This window comes from Pteropus alecto, unplaced genomic scaffold (genome assembly GCF_000325575.1).
Source record: "Pteropus alecto unplaced genomic scaffold, ASM32557v1 scaffold395, whole genome shotgun sequence".
In the NCBI taxonomy this organism is placed as follows: domain Eukaryota; kingdom Metazoa; phylum Chordata; class Mammalia; order Chiroptera; family Pteropodidae; genus Pteropus; species Pteropus alecto.
The window spans coordinates 1592429-1611216 of record NW_006438643.1 but is presented as its reverse complement, the minus strand read 5'-3'; the positions used below and the strand labels follow the sequence as shown (position 1 = coordinate 1611216).

General features: G+C 34.4%; 1 protein-coding gene and 1 pseudogene across 1 annotated transcript; both read right to left on the bottom strand.

Annotated features, from left to right (window-relative positions):
• Positions 1–5766: 5766 nt before the first annotated feature.
• Positions 5767–6714, bottom strand: LOC102894666 (olfactory receptor 52A1). Its single transcript, XM_006915751.1, has one exon. It carries the CDS (start codon positions 6712–6714, stop codon positions 5767–5769), a length of 948 nt encoding a protein of 315 aa, XP_006915813.1.
• A 10716-nt stretch (positions 6715–17430) lies between these two features.
• LOC107195911 lies at positions 17431–18239 on the bottom strand (annotated as a pseudogene).
• Positions 18240–18788: the final 549 nt, after the last annotated feature.

The following is an 18788-nucleotide window of genomic DNA, read 5'->3' as shown; positions in this document are numbered from 1 at the left end:
AATATCCAGAGACAATTAATGGTTTGTAGCAGAAAGTTAGTAAATGAGATGGCAAGAAGTATTTGTTCTGGATATCTTAAAAGGAACCCAATACACTAAAAAATTTAACCAGGAAAAGAAAAATCATGTCAATAGATACAGAAAAAGCATTTTTAAAAATGTTTATATCCAGTCCTCAGGAAAAATAAATAAATATTCAGTCATAAGCAAAATTGGAATACATAGGTATTTCTTCAAATTACAAAGAGAATGTAGAAAAAACATACAGTTAACAGCATATCTAATGGTGAAAGACTGAGTGGTTACTCTCTATTATTAAAAACAAATAAGGATATTCATTCTCACCATTCCTATTCAATATCATGATTGAAGTCCTAACAAATGCAATAAGAATAGAAAAATAAATAAGGGGCATTCAGATTGGAAAAGAAAACTGAACAATTCCTAACTGGAGATGACATAATTGACATGGAAAATACTTACAAAGGTTCTACAAAATTCCCCTGGAATAAATGATGAGTTTATCAAGACACCATGATAAAAGATCAGTATACAAAAATCAATTTATATTTCATCATAATATTGATGAACAATGAAAATCAATATTTAAGTGCATTTTAATAAATTAAAAAAGAAAAATAGGTATAAATCTACAAAAATATATAGATTCTATATAATCAAAACACTAATGAAAGAACATTTTTAAGATCTAAATAAATAGAAAGATTTACCATGTCCATGAATTCGAGTCAATACAATTAGAGTATAAATTATCTCCCAATCGATCTATAGATTTAATGTAATTTAATGTACGTATCTTTTTTTATTTCTTGTTCTTCATTTAAAAATGTTTTTAAATAAACAGAAAATCAATGTGTTAATATTTTCCCAAATGTTGTATTTTTATATCCTATTTAAGAATTCATCCTTTTAAGATCATGAAGATACTCTCCTATATTTTCACTTATAGCTTTACTGTTTTGTCTTTCACAGTAAGATTGAAAATAAATCCATAATTGGATTTTCCCTCTTAGTTCTTCTGGCTGACCTAATCATCCTATTGACATGAGACAGATTAACAGGAGAAAATAACCACATTTAATTACTATGTACTTAAAGGGATTTTGTAAGAACATGGGACAGGAGGACAAATCAGGTGGTATATGTCATCTTGAGCTAAGGAGAAAGGCAGGGAGGTTTGGAACTTCGAAGAACAGGAAGGCAATTGACATGGAGACAGAAAAGCAAATACTTAGCAAAAAGGTTTGCTGGGCCATCTTTAACAATGGTCCACAGAGAGGACTTTGATCAAAGAGACTTCCTGGGTTTCCCCCTTTCTATCACACACTAATTCATGTTAAACTATAGTTATTATGATGACAGTTCCCTTCCTGGAGCAAGTCCTCTATCTAAATGTTTTTAGGCAGTTAGGGTCAAAGTTTTTTCCTGAGTCTTTTGTCTTCTAAAAATAACTAGATTAAAACAATTAATATCCCAAAGAGGTATATCTTGGGGTGACAAACTCTGCTCTCCTTAAGTGGCATAAAGTTGGAGTCAAGGTTTATTTTTCTCCATATGAATATTTAATTTACTCATCATAATATATTGAAAAAACATTATTCTCTACTACATTTTATAACATCTTTTTCATATTCAGATGATTGTTCATGTGTAATCTATTCTCGGTTTTATATTTTTTATTTTAGTCAGATATTTTTAAATCTGTGTCAAGAATACAGTAAAATAATTAATATAAATGTTTGTGTGTGAGACTTACCAAGTGTAGTTTACCAAGTATAGCAGATCATTGTTTTGATTAGTCATCTATGGACCCAGAGCTATTTTACAGTGTAGATGTGCAGCTACATATAATATAAATATTCTATACTGAGAACACAGAAAACTTGCTTAGATAGAAATTGTGAAAGAGCATGAGATAATTTGTACTAGTGTTCTTGTTTTTACTAGGTGATACAACTTCCGTAAAGTTTTCATGGGCATTCTCTGAGAATTTCAGAGAAAATAATTTAAAGGCAGGATTATGAGAGAAAATTTTATTTTAGAGGACCCCTCCCCCAGCATTGTGGGTAATCTGACCCTCTTCAACATGCTTATACCCTTTGTTTTCTTCTTAAAAGATACATTTCAAACAAGCATTTGGAAAGGAGATAATGATCTACCACACTTGGAACATTTAGTAGAGATAGGCATTGACCTAGCAATGTGTCTGGCTTATTGGAAGAGATCAGATAAACAGGTTCAGGATACAACAATTCCAAGGTGGCCAGAAGGGTAAAGCACACATTTACCAGTTAAGGCTATATTGTAATAATACAAGGTAAAGAGATAACTTGACTTGACTATTTGATTAAAACAACTACCTGGGTGCAGTAGTAGTGACAGCTTTATTGACCATGAGTCAGGAATATTATCTTGCTGGTACATAGCAGTACAATGCACCATGGTATAAAATAACTTCAGGTGAACAACCGAGTTGGTAAACTGAGACAGATGATGGAAATGACATTCCTTTCACTATGATTCAGTTATTACTCACACCTAAGGATCTAAATCCAGAGGAAGAATTTATGAAATTGTGCTGACAGACTTATCTTCTCTCTTTATGGACCATGAAATGGACCTGCCTGTAAACATAGACGTGTCTGGGCTGATGTGAATGATAACGCTATTGCGGCAGATGATGGTTATAGTCTAAACTAAGTCAAAACATTTTATTGAAAGAGAGATGTGTCTGCAAGTCTGTAGACAAACAGGCCAACAGACTTCAAATCTCCATAAAATAGGTTAATCTGCTATCTTGCTAAATATCAGCTAACAGATCTAGGAGGGTTGCAGGAGAGGAAGCTGAGTACTCATTCCTATAGACCACATATGTTCATAAATGGCTCAGGAGTGTGGAGCTCCTGGGTTCACTCTTACCCTCATGAGAACTCTAGCTAATGGAGAATCATCTGAGAATTTCTGTGTGCCCACCCGACTTCTCAGAGTTTCTGTAGGGCAGCTAAACCTTAATAATAGCTCATTAACAATAGTAAGAGGTCGACCTAGGTGATGTTGTAGGGGTGATGGGTGATGTCAATTGTAGCATCAGAAACAATATAATAATTTCAATGTACCTGCACAAAATCTCCTTTGGCTGAAATTCTTGGATGACTAAACTGTATTAGATCTAACTGATGTTCTCTGTTGTCTAGTAAGAGATATTGGGAATACAGACACCCAAAATGAGAGATCCTGACTTGGTGTATTAAAAGTTCAAGCCAGAAGGATATGAACTATACTTTATTATTTTGTGATTGCAAAATGACTGTTATAAGGCTTGATAAAACCCCAACTTTAACAATGATATCAGTACATTTGTCATTTTCAAAAGTTGCAAAAATGATATTGTTCTATAATTTGGTGCATTGACCCTTTTTAAATGCTATTCGTTATGAACTTACTATGGTACCTCATATTAAAACCTATTAGAGGCCTAGACAAATTAATTGGCCAAGACAACAACCTGACTGGTCAAATTACAGAGAGGATATTATTGACTTATTAGATGTTACAAATGTTTATGATCAAAGATATGATATGTAAAACCATTTCAGATTTTAATGAAAGGTTACAAAATAAGAGGACCAATTTGACCTTAGGTTAACTTTATAGGTCTATTCTCCTGGAGAATTACACAGATGGACCCATAACTGTGTTACCAAATATCATTGCTTACTGTTAAAAAAAAAAAAAAAGGAAGGAAAAGAAAAGAAAAGACTCCTCATTGGTAAATTGCATCTGGAGTAGAACTCCTCTAAAGGACGTATAGTTATTTTGTGGTAAGTATAAGGTGTGGGCCTTCCTGTTTTATAAAGTAGCTTTAGTTATTGACCTCCTGCTTTCTTGCGGGTCCCTGAAAGCTAATCTCATGGGATCCTACAAGAGATATTGGTTCTATGGGTTATTAGAACATCAAAATCACATTGAATTCACATATATCATGTCATTCTCTCTTTTCTTGGAGCATTTACTTTAGAAAACTTTTAATTGTGAATTATTTCTGTCCTTTGTGATGTAGATCAATTAAAGGACTGGATTATTTTACAAGCTATGACTGGCTTTCTTAGGACCTGGGAGCCATCCTTTTGTAATGTATTCATCAAGGAAGTGCACCTATCTCCCAGTCTCTGTAGGAGGGTAGGAGTCTAACTTTGATATACTCTTGTTCCACGTTGTAAAACTCCCTCCTGCTATGAAGATAAAGTTTGATTTTCTTAGTGTATAGCCAATTAGCAAACACAGATGGCCTATTTTCCACCCCCACCCCCCACCCAACTCCATCTCTTAAAAACTTTTTCACCTTTGATTTCAGGAGAACTGAATATTTATACTTGGTTTGTGTTTTCTCATTCTAATGATGACAAAATATCAGAAAAAAAAAGTCAACTTTTTTTTGCTCATTCTGTCCTATGGGATTTTTTTATTAAAAAAAAATGTGTTAAAAGGCAATATTTTTGTCACCTATTTAAGTGAAGACTGGTATGAGTACCATACTTAAGCAAAGTAAATGCCTGACTAGCCTACTTACATACTGTGTTCCCAGTACATGTACCAACAACTTTATTACTTGCTATGAGGCTATGCTTTTAAAGATCGATTGCCTCTCAGCTCCAAATTTATTTTTTACCTCTCTGTGAAAGAGTACCTTGGCTGTCTAAGTACTTTTTCTTTACAAGCTGGCACAATGCTAAACTTTGTCATTGGAGGGCACTGGTAAGGCACTACAGGAGAAGAGGACTTTGTTTCCTGGTTCTTCTATGCTCACTCCACAGACTCTTGCAGTTTAAGTGCCTTCTCTAGTTTCCAGCAAGCTCCTGCAGTTCTTGAAACTCTTCTAGGGCCCAAATTCTGCAGTGCACAAAGCAAGCAGCACCCAATGGCCAGCAGCTTTCTTAAAAATCCATGAATGGCTTTTCATGGCACCCTAGAGGGTGAATTTCTGGCAAGTTCCACTGGGTCAGTATCATAGCCACTTTTTCATCTTTCAATGATGCAATGCTGTTCCTTTCCTAATGAAGTGTGTATTTCAGATCAGATCTTTATACCTTTTTCTTTGATGCCTAGGTCTACGATTCACCTTAATGTAATTTTGGTATGGGATACGAGGTAGATGTCACAGTTCATTTTCTCGTTTATTCATTTAGTTGTGCTAGTCCTATAGTTCAGGAAGACTTTCGAATTCCCATTAAATTGCTTAGACATCTTGTTCAAAAGTCAATTGGCCATGTATGTATGAATATATCTTAATATCTCATGGTTTGACACAGAAATCACAAAGAATATTAGTCTTATTTTTAATAGAATAAGAATAAAAATACAGAGTCAAATGTATGGTATGCAACAAAAGCAATGGTTAAATAAATCCAAACTTGAAAATACATAGATTACAAAAGAGAAAGTTTGAAAACCAGTAATCAAAACTTCCTTATGAAGAAATTTAAAAAACAGCAAATTAAACACCAAGTAAAGGAAGAAAACGCTGAAGATTAGATTAGAAGTCAAATGCATTATACATAGAAAGTTAGTATCGGTGTTAACTTGTATACTTTTTTATGTCAATTTAGCTGTAATTTTAGAAATAAACACCTTTAGGATAGCGCATGATGATGTGAATCCCCAACAATGAACACCCAGAGTCCAAGCTCTCTTCATCTCTAGGAAATAAAAGTATTCTCTACATGACCACAGACATTTAATAGATGACTACTGGGATCCATGACTCACAAGAAAAATCTGTGTCACACGCTTACAAATTTCTTTATTTTTTACACCATAAACAATAGGGTTGAGTGCAGGGGGCACAAGGAGGTAGACAGTAGACAGAAGAATGTGGGTAGAGGGGACAACATGTCCAAAACGGTGGCTGAAGAAAGAGAAGAAGGCAAGAATATAAAACTCAAGGAAAACAAAAATATGAGCTGTACATGTATTAAATGCTTTGAGTCGTGCCTCCTTTTGATGTAAACGAAAAACAGCCTGGAAAATAAGGATATAGGAGATGATGATAAAAATCATGTCAAATCCCAGAATTGTAAACCCCACAAAAAGACCACAAGCTTTATTGACTTGGGTGTCTTCTGCAGCCAGCTTGACCACAGCCATGTGCTCACAGTAAGAGTGGGCAATAAGAATGGAATGGAAAACATGAAGTCTTTTGATTAGAATGGGTAACAGACTAACCAGCACTATAGCTCGGATAGCCACCATCACAACCATGCGACCCAGGATGGAAGGTGTGAGGATGGATGTGTGCCTCAGTGGATCACAGATGGCAATGTAGCGGTCAAAACCCATGGCTAATAGGATGCCAGACTCCATGCCCTGCAAAGCATGAATGAAGAACAGTTGGGCTAGGCAGGTGTCAAAAGCCATGGAGGAAGATCTGAACCAGAAGATGGCCAGCATCTTGGGAACAATGGCTGCACAGAGTCCTATGTCAGTGGCTGCCAACACAGCCAGGAAGATGTACATGGGCTGGTGCAGGTTGCGTTCTGTGGGGATGATGATTAATAAAATGATATTTCCCGCAAGAGCCACTAGGCACAGAACAAAGAAAGGAAATCCAATCCAAAACTGCACATGTTCTAGTCCCGGAATTCCAATCAAGAATACGGTTCTGGGGTTCAAATATGATGTATTGATGGGTGACATAGAGGTTGGTATTCTGTCTTCTCACCAATGATTCTGATAACCTGCAGAAGAAAACTTGAATGAGAAGTCAAAAAGCTTCAGCTCTCATTTGCAACCATTATCATTCAGCCATACTGAGCACTGAACAAATAATTTCAGTGTTTTGGATGGCAGTTTGACCAGAATGTTCTGAGATTCTATAATACATGTCAGAATTGCAGAAGCAAACAATCTTGTTGACCTATCAGAGCTGAAAAATAGGAAAGTTTCAGGATTCGTAACTTAGGTCTTAGCTCTTGTAGAAATAGAAAGTGAGCTCTAGTCTAGTTTGCCTGAAAAACCACCATTAGGTGTTTTTCTTTATTTATTTCTAAATGCCAGCCCATGAGCCTTGGTCTCCTAGAAGAAATCCTGTTTCTGTTGCTTTGTTACATTAGTGTATAATCCTCTGAAAGCCTTCAATATTAGCTACACAGCTCCTGGTCCTAGGGATTTAGTTTTTTATCCCTGGGTCATTGGCATTAGTTCTCAAATGAGGATTGTTAGAAGACAGTCTATCTTTCTTACATTAACTATTCCTTCATGGTTATGTAAGGAATGGTTAATGTAATGTTTTTCATTACATAACCATGAAGGAATGCTTAATGTAATGTTTTTCAGGGCATAAAATGTGAACTTTAGAGATCTGAACTTTAGCGGTGTTTCAGATAGAGCTACATGAAATTAATTTTCTAAGTGAATTAAGACTGATTTTTGTTTAAGGTAGATGTTGAGTGGAATAAGGAGTGTGGAATAGAGAGACTGTTTTTACTGGGGCTTAGAAGTAAGAATAAGAAGAACAAGAAGAAGTAGAAAGAAAAGAGAAAAATAAAGCAGATGTACCACATTCAAGGAATATGAACAAAATGGATCTTGAGGTAATCATGCTAAACAAAATAACAGATAGAAAAACTTGAGAGCCATATGATTTCACTCATATGTGGGATAGAATACTGAAAAAACAAACAAACAAATAACACAAACAAAACCTCATAGAAACAGACAAGAAATAGTGGTTACCACAGGGAATGGGTGGAGACAGGGATGTAGATAAGGGTAGAGAGGGTCAAGTATATGGTGAGGAAAGGAGATTTGACTCTGGGTGGTGAACACACAATGCAATATACATACGATGTAGTATTGAATAGTACACTAGAAACATGTAATTTTATTAACCAATGTAACCCCAATAAGTTTAATAAAAAAAAGATGCTTAAAAAAAGTATGGATAATTTAAACTAAGCTGGTGTATTTATAAGAAACAAACAAATAAAAACAAAAAACAAAGAACAAATTCTAGCTACTTTAGACAAACTCTGAAGCTAGATTAGCATAATTATGTTTTCTTCCCAGAGGTTAGAGATCAGTGGATCTCTAGATTCCTTGAAATCTGGGTAAGACTGCAATCCTGCTTTATATAATGGACTCCCTACTACTTCTTTTCAATAACTTTATACTACACTATAAGTGATTAGCTGTGATGTGAATCCTGAAGATCCTTTGAATATAATGTTCAGTTCTTAATACCTCCCTAGTTCTACAGTCTTTACAGATTTTGACTCATATTACTTTTGTGGGGATTCAAAACAATTTGACTAAACTTTTTTTTCCCTCTGGTCTCAGTTTTATTAATCACCCTCTAGTATTTTAACCATTTCACACTTTGCTCCAATCTGCCCATGCCTAAACACTCATCTAAATCACTTCTATAGAGATTTCCTCAGGTCTGGTCATCTCTATACACCCTGAAAAAAAAAAGCCCTTGATGAATAATGGTAGAAGTCTCTATTTCTGTTTTAATCCTGATGGCAATTTCTTGAAAAATGTCATAGAAGTAAGTAGCTGTTTTATGGCCACATGAAGTACTATGTAGGAATAAAAAAGAGATTTGAGGTTCGATAATTCTTAAATGAAAAAAGAGTTGATAGAAGGACACTGAGATTTTTGCTTATGATCCTACAACAATAGTAATGAGTGAAGTATATAACATATAGATAATATAAATTATATTATGTATTTATTATATATATTTACATGTATATAATATAGTCAGCATAGTCATAAATATGGATTAAAGCGATAAACATTGTTGATGATATTTGATACCAATATGTGGTATCTAGGGATATGTGGTGAGGAAAATAGTGAAATGTATGAACATTGTTGTTAATTCTTATGTATATAAATTGCCAGAAATGGTACAAGCTGAAAGAGAAAAAGATCTCATAAACTAAAAATATTATTTCCTTAAACATCCTTCAATAATTGTCTGATAGTCTAACGGCAAACATAAATATTATACTTACCCCACCTACTTAATCAGATTACTTGCCTAGTATGAGATTGTGATTTATAATAAGAAATTTCATCCCCTTTCCTGGTACAGGGCCCCTAAAAACCTTGTAATTTCCTAAATGATAAGAGCAATAGGAGCACCCTTTGTTATAATATTTGGTCTTTTGTCCTCAATTCCTGAAATAGCTCCAGGACAATAAAGGTAAAAGGAGTGTCTTTTGTTATTCCTAACAAGCACCTTTTAACTATACCTAAGGTTATGTTAATGAGGTGATTTTTGGAAAAGCTTCTAGATAACCATGATGTGGCTGGTTTCCAGAGGAATAAAACTTATTACTAAAAGCTTGGAACTTTCAGCCCCATCTGATTTCTGAGGAAATGAGAAGGGCTGAGGATTGACTGAATCACCAATAACCACTGATTTAATCAATCACACTTATGTAATACAGCTTCCATAAAAATCCTTAAAGTAGGTTTGGAAAGTGTCCAGGTTGCTGATTATATAGAGGTGCTGGGAGTGAGATGTTCCTGGAAAGGTTATGCAGGCTCCATACTCCCTCCCAAATACCTTGCCTTGTGCATCTCTTCCATCTGGTTGCTAAGTAAACTGTTTTCTTGCGTTCTGTGAGTCATTATAACAAATTATCAGATTTGAGGAAAGGGTTTTGGGAACCCTTGATTTTGTAGCCAAGCCAGACAAATTGTGGGTAACATGACGACTTGTTACCAAAACTCTGATCGCCATTACAATAAAAGACCCGCACTTGAAATTAGCTTCTGAGGTAGGGGAGAGTCTTATGGGACTGAGCTCTATGCTAAATCCAGGTAAATAATGTCATAATTGAATTAAATTATAGGACACCCAATTGGTGTCTGCAAAGAATTGGAGATTGCTTATGGGGAAAAGCCCCGTACACATCTACTGTTAGAAATGTTGGTGTGAGTTTATAATCTCAGAGCCAGCTCAAAATGGTCCTATTCTGTTTAGCAAGATTCCTGAGCTGCTCTTCAGAGACCACAGACCAAAACCACGTCATGCAGTTGAAGTATGAACAGAGAAGAGAATTTTGACCTCTATCTGCACTAAGAACCAAAAACTGAGACATAACTGGAACTCGAACACTGGAAACCTTTCAGAAGTGAAGGGTCCATTGTCCAGGAAGATCCAGTGCTGACACCCCTTACCATAAAAGGCCAAGTTCCAAGGTCCTCCAATTAACACTTGCACCACCAGTGCATCCGCATATGTGTTTCACCTAACCCCTTAAAAACTCTTATCTTAATCCAGCAAGTGAGATGGATTTGAGGCATCATTAGGTCTCTCATCTTCTCAGTTGACACTTTCTTGATCGTTAAACCTTTCCTTACTCCAAACTCTGATGTTTTGAGTTTTGGCCTTTTAAAACATTGGGCACACAGCTTGGGTTCAGTAACAAATGTAGTGAGAAAAACAATGAGTTTGTTTTCCTTTCACCTAGTATTCAGCAAATGGTTGAAATTAATGACTTGGAAATCGGAAAGATGACCTGTCTATTAATTCTAAATCCTTCACTTACCATTTATGGAATCTTGCTAAAGTACCATACCCATTACTTGCAGTTTATTCATTTGTAAATTAAGGACACTATCCTCACTTAGCTTAGTGTTAAATGAGATTATATAGAATGGATCAGTGTCTGGAACAAATACTCAGCATATGGTAGCTTACAAAAGGCCTAATTATATTTTTAAAAGCATAAACAGTGTGTAGAGTCTTTAGGAGAGTTAAAACACAGAGAAGTGAAAATTTCCCAATGATAGAAATGAAGAAAATTCCATGAGAAGATGAAATTTCTAGTGCTTAAGAGTCTTCCTCTATCATCTCATATGTTAAGACTGGCCATTCTTCCAAGTAGTCATCAAGAGATCAGAGTTAAAATAATAAGGTGATATCCTAACTAGTTTGCAGACCTTTCTGCAGTTAAAAAGGTCACATGATTTAAGAAAAAAAATTGTAATAATCACTTCTTTTTTATTGGATTTGAGTATATAGAACTAAAGGGAAAATACATCTAATTTTCATTAAATCCAGTTTCTGTGAAAGACAACAAGGTTAGGGTTATGAGCTTGATTTTCCCTAGCTTTAAAAAAAAAAAAAAGTTTGATTGATATCTTATAAATTGTTGTCTCATTCTTACTTACTGAGTGGAAGAAGAAAAAAACGTGATAGTAGGTCTCCAGAGGAGGCAAGAAGGTAAAAAGGAGATTGGGGTATCCTTTACCCTAACACAGACAGGACTAAACTGCTGGGATCAGATACTAAATCTTTTCAAGGTATATGATCCTCCTATCTTTTTTCTACTTTCTATGTTACTCAAGCACCACATCTCCACAGACATCAATGGTAGATTACCTCTAAATTATTCTTTTTCATTTTCAGTAAACCAGGAAACATTAGATTTATTGAAGATCTAGTCAACTAGAACTCAGAAAGCTTGGAACAACCCTGCTTATGCCTTTACTTGGGATTCAGAAATACAAAAAAATATGACCTAATTGCCTATGAAAATCTTTCAACTCTAAATTTTGTTAATCTATCCCATTATACTTTATAACTTGATAAAAAATTCTAAACACAGAGAAAACATGGACAGAGAAATTGAGTAAAACAAGATTAAAAAACCCTTTCTATCATTTTTCCCCTCAAAAAGAAACTGCCATCCGACCCCTTATCAGCTCCTACTTCCCAGTTTGTAGGGGAAAGACTTACCTGGAATGAGCAATCAGTTGGCCTGGCATATGAAGAGACTGGTTGCAACAATTTGTTTCTACCAAAATTTCCAGCACGTATTAATGAAAGAGTGGCTGGATAGTCCTGAGTGCCTAGGTTGATCACAGAGCATCATTATCCTTTTAAGGCCCCTAGAGAATCCTTTACTTTTTTCATCCCAGGTTTCTTTCCTAGAGGGAAGTTAGTGTCAAACCTGGAACACAGGGTGAGAAGATGCTCTGGTTTCTAGAAGAATAGAATCTTCCAGGAATGAGAACTGGCGAGTATCTATCTGGTCTGGATCTGTTGGGGAGGAGGAGAATTCCCTCCCACACACCTTTCTGCAGTTCTTACAGCTAGACTAGTAAATTATACCATTGGCACAAGACTATGTTAACAGAAGAAAAACCAACTTAATACATGTATATGAGAAAATCATAGTATGATGCTCAGATAATAAATTGAGGCTCAAAGAAATGATCAAATTAGGCACATTTTTATACTTTTTAAACAAAGAAACAACTTTCTGAGAAATTGACAAGACAAAGTTAGTGCTCATTAAGAATCTAAGCAAAGTTTGTGCTCAGATAGTAAATTAGTAAATACATTACAAGGTTTGTTTATGCAGGGTTTTTGAGCTTTGGATTTTTAAATTCATGAGATAAGGCTCTCTCTCAGCCATCAGGAGCAGGAAGGGCACCTATCACATGGAAATGTCTTTTCTGCATTTAGAGAGAGGAGAGTCAGAGAGCTCCTCCCACTCCTGTTGCTTCTCAAGTGATTTTTATTTAAAATAATCATTATGCCATTGTGGGAATGCTTGGGGCCACCTGCCCTGGGTCCCAACAGTGAAAAAGCCAGACACAAAAGATCACATATTATATGCTTATATCTATTTTAATATTCAGAATAGACATATTCATAATGACAGAAAATAGATTAATGGTTGCCAATGACTGGGAAGGAATTCGAAATGGACAATATATTCTAATTGGTATGAGATTTGTTTTAGTTGTTGAAAATATTCTAGAATTAGATAGTGGTGATAGTTACACAACTCTGTCAATATCCCAACAACTGCTAAATTATCTGAATTATATACTTTAAATTGATGCATTTATAGTATGTATGAATTATATTTCAATTAAAATAAAATAATATCCCCTTATAGAGCTTCCCTGGTCTTCTGTATGATCTCCTCTATATAAGAAATCCACACACTTGAATGAAAAATCTTGACTGTAATGTTAAAGCAAAGTACTAAAAGAGACTTGCTCCACCTTATAAAATTTCTGAATTTTGCATATAATGAAGCAATTTGTAGGAAGACATTCGAATTCAAATTTATTAGAAAATCTACAACCTTGACAAATAAGACAAATACATACATATATATCTTTAAAATACAGTCAATTGCATTTTTTAAATCAGGATTAATTAATTTATCAACTATACACTGACCATCAACCATATAACAACCATCATATTAGGCACTTGTGATACAATAGGCAAGAACTAAGCTTTCTAGGAGATTACGTTTAGAAAAAGTACAAATGAACATCATTTCGATTGTTTTCAAATCTTGGCCACCATGAACAATGCTGCTGTGAACATTGAGGCTCATATATCTTTACAGATAAATGTTTTCAAATTTGGGGGGTAGATATCCAGAAGAGGGATTGCTGTCCTTCAAGAGATGATTGAATAAAGCAGATGTGGTATATATATATGTAAGAGAATATTATTCAGCCATGAGAGAAGATGAAATATTGACATTTGTAACAATATAGGTAAATCCTGAGATTATCATGCTAAATAAAAAAGTCAGACAGAAAACGTTGAGAACGTTTTGATTTTACTTATATGTGGGATATAAAACTGAAAGTAACAAATGAATAAGACAAACAAATAGAAGCTCATAGATGCAGACAACAGTTTAGTGGTTATCAGAGGGAAAGGGGCGAGGGTGAGAGGTAGATAAATGAAAAGGGGTCAAATATATAATAACGGAAGAAAATTTAACTTTAGATGGTGAACACACAATGAAATATACAAATTATGTGCACTCAAAACCCATATAACTTTATTAAGTAATGTTGCCCTAATAAATTTAATTTTAATTTAAAAAAGCGAATGTTGGTTTAATAAAATCAGACATAAGGATTTAAACTAAAAATAAATAAATAAATACAACATCATTTGATAAGACCTATGCTGGGGAGCATAAAGGTAATATGATAAGTTAAATATTTGGGGAGAGATGTCAATAATTGATATCCAGAAAAATGATGTCCGTGATAAAACTAGGAGGCTAAATAGGAGACTGCCAAGTGAAGAATAAGAAGATAAGGATTGCTTCAGATAAAGGATCAGCTTTTGTAAGAGATTTTTTAGAGAACTAAAAAACAATGTTAGTGTGACTGAAAAAAGTTTGAGTTTAATGCTGAGAGATGAAACAGAGATAGAGGTTTGATTGTTTGAAGGTGCTTGGACTTTGCTCTATAAATAATGAGTAATATTAAAGAGAATTACAAGAGCGAGTGTTGTGAGTGCAGTTGAGTTAAATGTATAATTTGCATTTAAAGAATAGAAATAGGTATTAATTCCAAGAAGATTGTTTAGAATGATAAGAAAAGAAGGCTAGGATAGACTATTGAGGAAGCTGTATCTTGAAAATAAGACAAAAATGGGCAAGAGAGAGATAGGAGGAAATACTAGAGCAGTTGGAGATTAAATCCAGTTGCTATAGATGCCATTGTTTAGAAATATGACATATGCCATCAAAGGACTTATTAGGGTAACAGTGAAAACATTAATGTTAAGTGGAAGAAGGTTATTCTAATTAATTCTAATTCTAATTATATAATTATATTATAATATATAATTTTAATATCATAATTCTTCCATCATAATAAGGTGCAGAAAGAAAGAAGAAAATAATAGTTAGATATATAATCCATAGTGATCAATCAAGTTTCCAATCTGATGGCTTTTAATTTCTCTATATTATAGAAAGTCACATGTGTCACATATTGTCACCTTTTACTCAACATATCCTACTCATTTTGTTTTCTCGTATTTAAGATTTCCCTAAATTAATATTTAAAGACATCTCTGTATTCCTTATATTCATTTCTTATATGTATGTATAGAGTTTAATCCTTTCACTCTCATTCTTTCTGCTTCCGTGAAGATGGAAGCCACGTTTGTCATATTTGCTCTTTGTGATGCTTAATATTATACATCAGCTTGGCTAAGCTACCTGCCCAGATGTTTGGTCACCAATCAAGATGTTGCTGTAAAGGTAGTTTTTACATATGATTAACATTTAAGTCAGTAGACACTGAGGAAAGCAGATTACCCTTCATTATGTGAGTGGGCCTCCTCCAATCAACTGAAGATCTTAAGAGAAAAAGACTGAGATCTCTCAGGGAAGAAAGGATTCTGCATCCAAGAGTGACTTTGGACCTGAGGCTCCAACATCAACTCTTCCCTGGGTCTCCAGACTGCTAGACCGACCTGCAGATTTCAGATTTGCCAGCCTCCACAATTATGAGCTAATTTCTCTCTAGATAAAGGTAGGTAGATAGATAGATGGATCGATAGATAATAGATGATGATACATGATAGATAGATAGATAGATAGATAGATAGATAGATAGATAGATAGATGATAGATAGATGTGAATATTTCCATATACATGTATACAGATATATCCCATACTCTGTATATTTTGCTCTTACATTCTTTTCTGTGTTGTCAGAAGTTTAAGACAGCTTTATATCAGTGTTCTCTCCTAAACAATTACTCTTGGAGTGTTCTAGGCTCTTTCATTCTTCCTCCAAAATAAATTCTAGTAGGGCTATGTAGAATCCTCATAGCTAAAATTATAAGACAGTGTTGTGGTACATTTTCAATACTTTGATATTGAGTCATTTTTGTTCTCAGTCTTGAATGCAAATGCAAATAAAATGAAAGCTGGAGATGGAAAATAAATTTCATAATCAGGCCAATACAATCAAGCCAATCTTTAGAATAAGAGCTTCAGTTTTTTTTTTGAAGTGTTATTAAAAAAAAATTATAGTTAGCTAGACATGAAACTTGTAACACTTATAAATACTTCTAATTTATGACAATATTTTAAGGACTGTACTCTATTGAACTGTTAAGATAAATTTAAAAATTGAAATATTCACTTAATTATGTAAAGAATCATACCTTACTATCACTTAATATTATAGATTAATTTTTCTAAAATTATCATGTTCATTTTATTTGAGATGAAATTCATATAACAAAGAGTTTTCTAAACACATTGAAAAATACATCATTAAATACCTTTATCAAAGTATTCGAGAGGTCTCGGAGCAATTAAAACCAATATCTTTAAGAAAAAGGCACTTTAAGATACCCCACATTTAACATATAGTACTGTATTATTAGAAAACTGATACCAATTTTTATTTTAATTAATGGATAAACTATGTGCAAATCACAGTATATCTGTGGTTTCCATCTACCTACAGCTTGAAAATTTCCTGTTTTCTAAACTATGTGACCAAGTTGAACACTGAGGCAGCTCCACAGCAATTAGTTGAGGATACCCAGTATCATATACTTACATTATTACCATAACAGCAACATTGCAAAAAAGAAAAACAATTTTCTGTTCATCGATCTTCATTGGGAAAGAAAAGAATTATTCTTACCATAAATTCTTCCAAAAATTCCAGAAAAAAAAAAGAAGCACTGATCAAATCTGATGGAGGAAAATTATTTTCCCAGTCCTATATCTACCATGATATGACATTCAATTTTATTAGAAACTCATTATGTTCACAACGGAAGAAGTATTGGTGGACTCCAAGAGTGAAGGAATGGGCTCATGTGGGGGTTGTTCAGGTGACTGCCAAAAGTTATAATCACTCCAACCAGTGAGTCCTAAGTTGAATTCATAAAATCAGTTTTCCTTTCTTTGAAATAAAAATTGTACTCATTGCTTCTCATTAAATTCTACATTTACCTGAAAGTAAAATGACATTCAATGTTCAAATAATCATATTTTGGGGAGGGAAAAGGTTGATTGTTTTTGAAACCTTTTTGAGATATTTCTTTAATATTGTCTTCATGAGGTAAAATAGAGGCAATGTGATGGCAATGATTCCTTGAGATTTTGAAGAGGGAAATTAAGGAAATAATCCTTGAAAAGAATATTTTAGGACTGTTATATATTTGAAAACTTATCTGAATGTTTATAATAGAGAATTAGAATAAGCTTAGACCTATCGGTAGAATTTTCACAAAGAAGTCTATCATAAATACACCAAGTTTAATCTGAGAAACTCTCAGACATTACATTATAGGAACCCATCTTTAAGTCTCCTGTTTTCCCTTTTCTTCATGAATAATGAACTACCACAGTCAGAGGCTGCAGCTCATCATCAAAATTGAAGAGAATTTAGCAACATTCTAAAAATGAGAATTATTTCCCAAGGCTTGGATTATCTGATCCTGTCATGTCATTTTGAGACTCCAGTTTCTCACATGGACAAATAAACTGTCAACTACTTAGCAAGTATTAATTTGTAAATGGAGTTAATATCATCATTATATGCAGATCTTCATTCCTAAAGATCAGTAAGTATAGTGTTCTTTACTTGCCAATAAATACTCGGATCACATGCTCTCTGATTTGCTTGGTTCTTACTCCATAGATAATAGGATTGAGGGCAGATGTAAGGACCACATAAATGTTGGTGACAGGAATGTGTATATACGGAGTATTTTTTGGCCAAATCGGTGAGTGAGGAAGGAGAAGAAAGAGAGTGTATTGAAAACAAACATGACTACAGAATGTAAGCCACAAGTGTTCAAGTCTTATGACAGGCATCTGGGGATATGAGGTAGAATACAGCACAAAAGATGTAGCCACAAGAGATTCCAACCAGGGCTACAACAAGGAAGGAAGCAACAAAGAGACCATAGATGGCATTGATTCGCATGTTGGCACAAGCCATCTTGGCAATACCCATATGTTCACAGTACGTGTGGGCAATAATGAGGACGTCACAAAAGGGCAGACAGTAGATTAGGTAGATCATGGAAAGTGTAATCATGACTGACTCAATACAACACCTGGTCCAATTCCTGACAGCACCCAGACGGTCAGGAATGTTGTATAATGAAGCAATACACAGATGGCTACATAGCGATCAAAGGCCATTGCCAGCAGAACTGCAGATTCCATTCCTGTAAAGGTGTGTATGAGAAACATCTTAGCCACACAGACTCCAAAGCCAATCTCATCAGCATTAAACTAGAAGATATCCAACATATATCTGAGGTTGTGGAGAGGGCCAGATCTATGGATGATAGAATGGCCAGGAAGAAGAACATTTGGTTCCAGAGAGTTCTCTCTGTCCATATGACTATCAAAATTGTGACATTGACAGTAACAGCCATTAAATAAAAACAGGAGATGCACTGAGAAATCCAGAAATGAGCAGTCTCAAGCCCTGGGATACTTAAAAGAAAAAAAATATGGAAAAATATTTTGATAGGGCATTCTGGATTTGGCTGGAATAGAAGAAGATGTGGTCTATTCCTAGAAAGAAAAAAAAAACAGCAAGAGAATAGTGTGAAATTATTACTTTTGTTTTATTACAATGCAAGGAAAGCAGTGATATTATTTCTTATGTGTATTCTTATAGTGGAGAAACCAAAAGAATGATTCCTGATATTGGACACAATTGGATCCAAGGGTCAGATGAATTAGTAGCATAGTCAATGCTGGATAATAAAATATCCTCTTCAGTTCTGAATCAAAATATATATTCTGGTACTTTTTCTCAGGAGCAAAGACTGGTTCTGAATTAATATAAAAGGTAAGGACGTTCCGAATTGAGGATGTTGAAAAATGTAACAAATCAGTAAGACAAAGACAAATAAGTGTGTAGATACCTGCATACAGTCACACTTATATAAAGATACAAAAATATAGAAGCCATATAC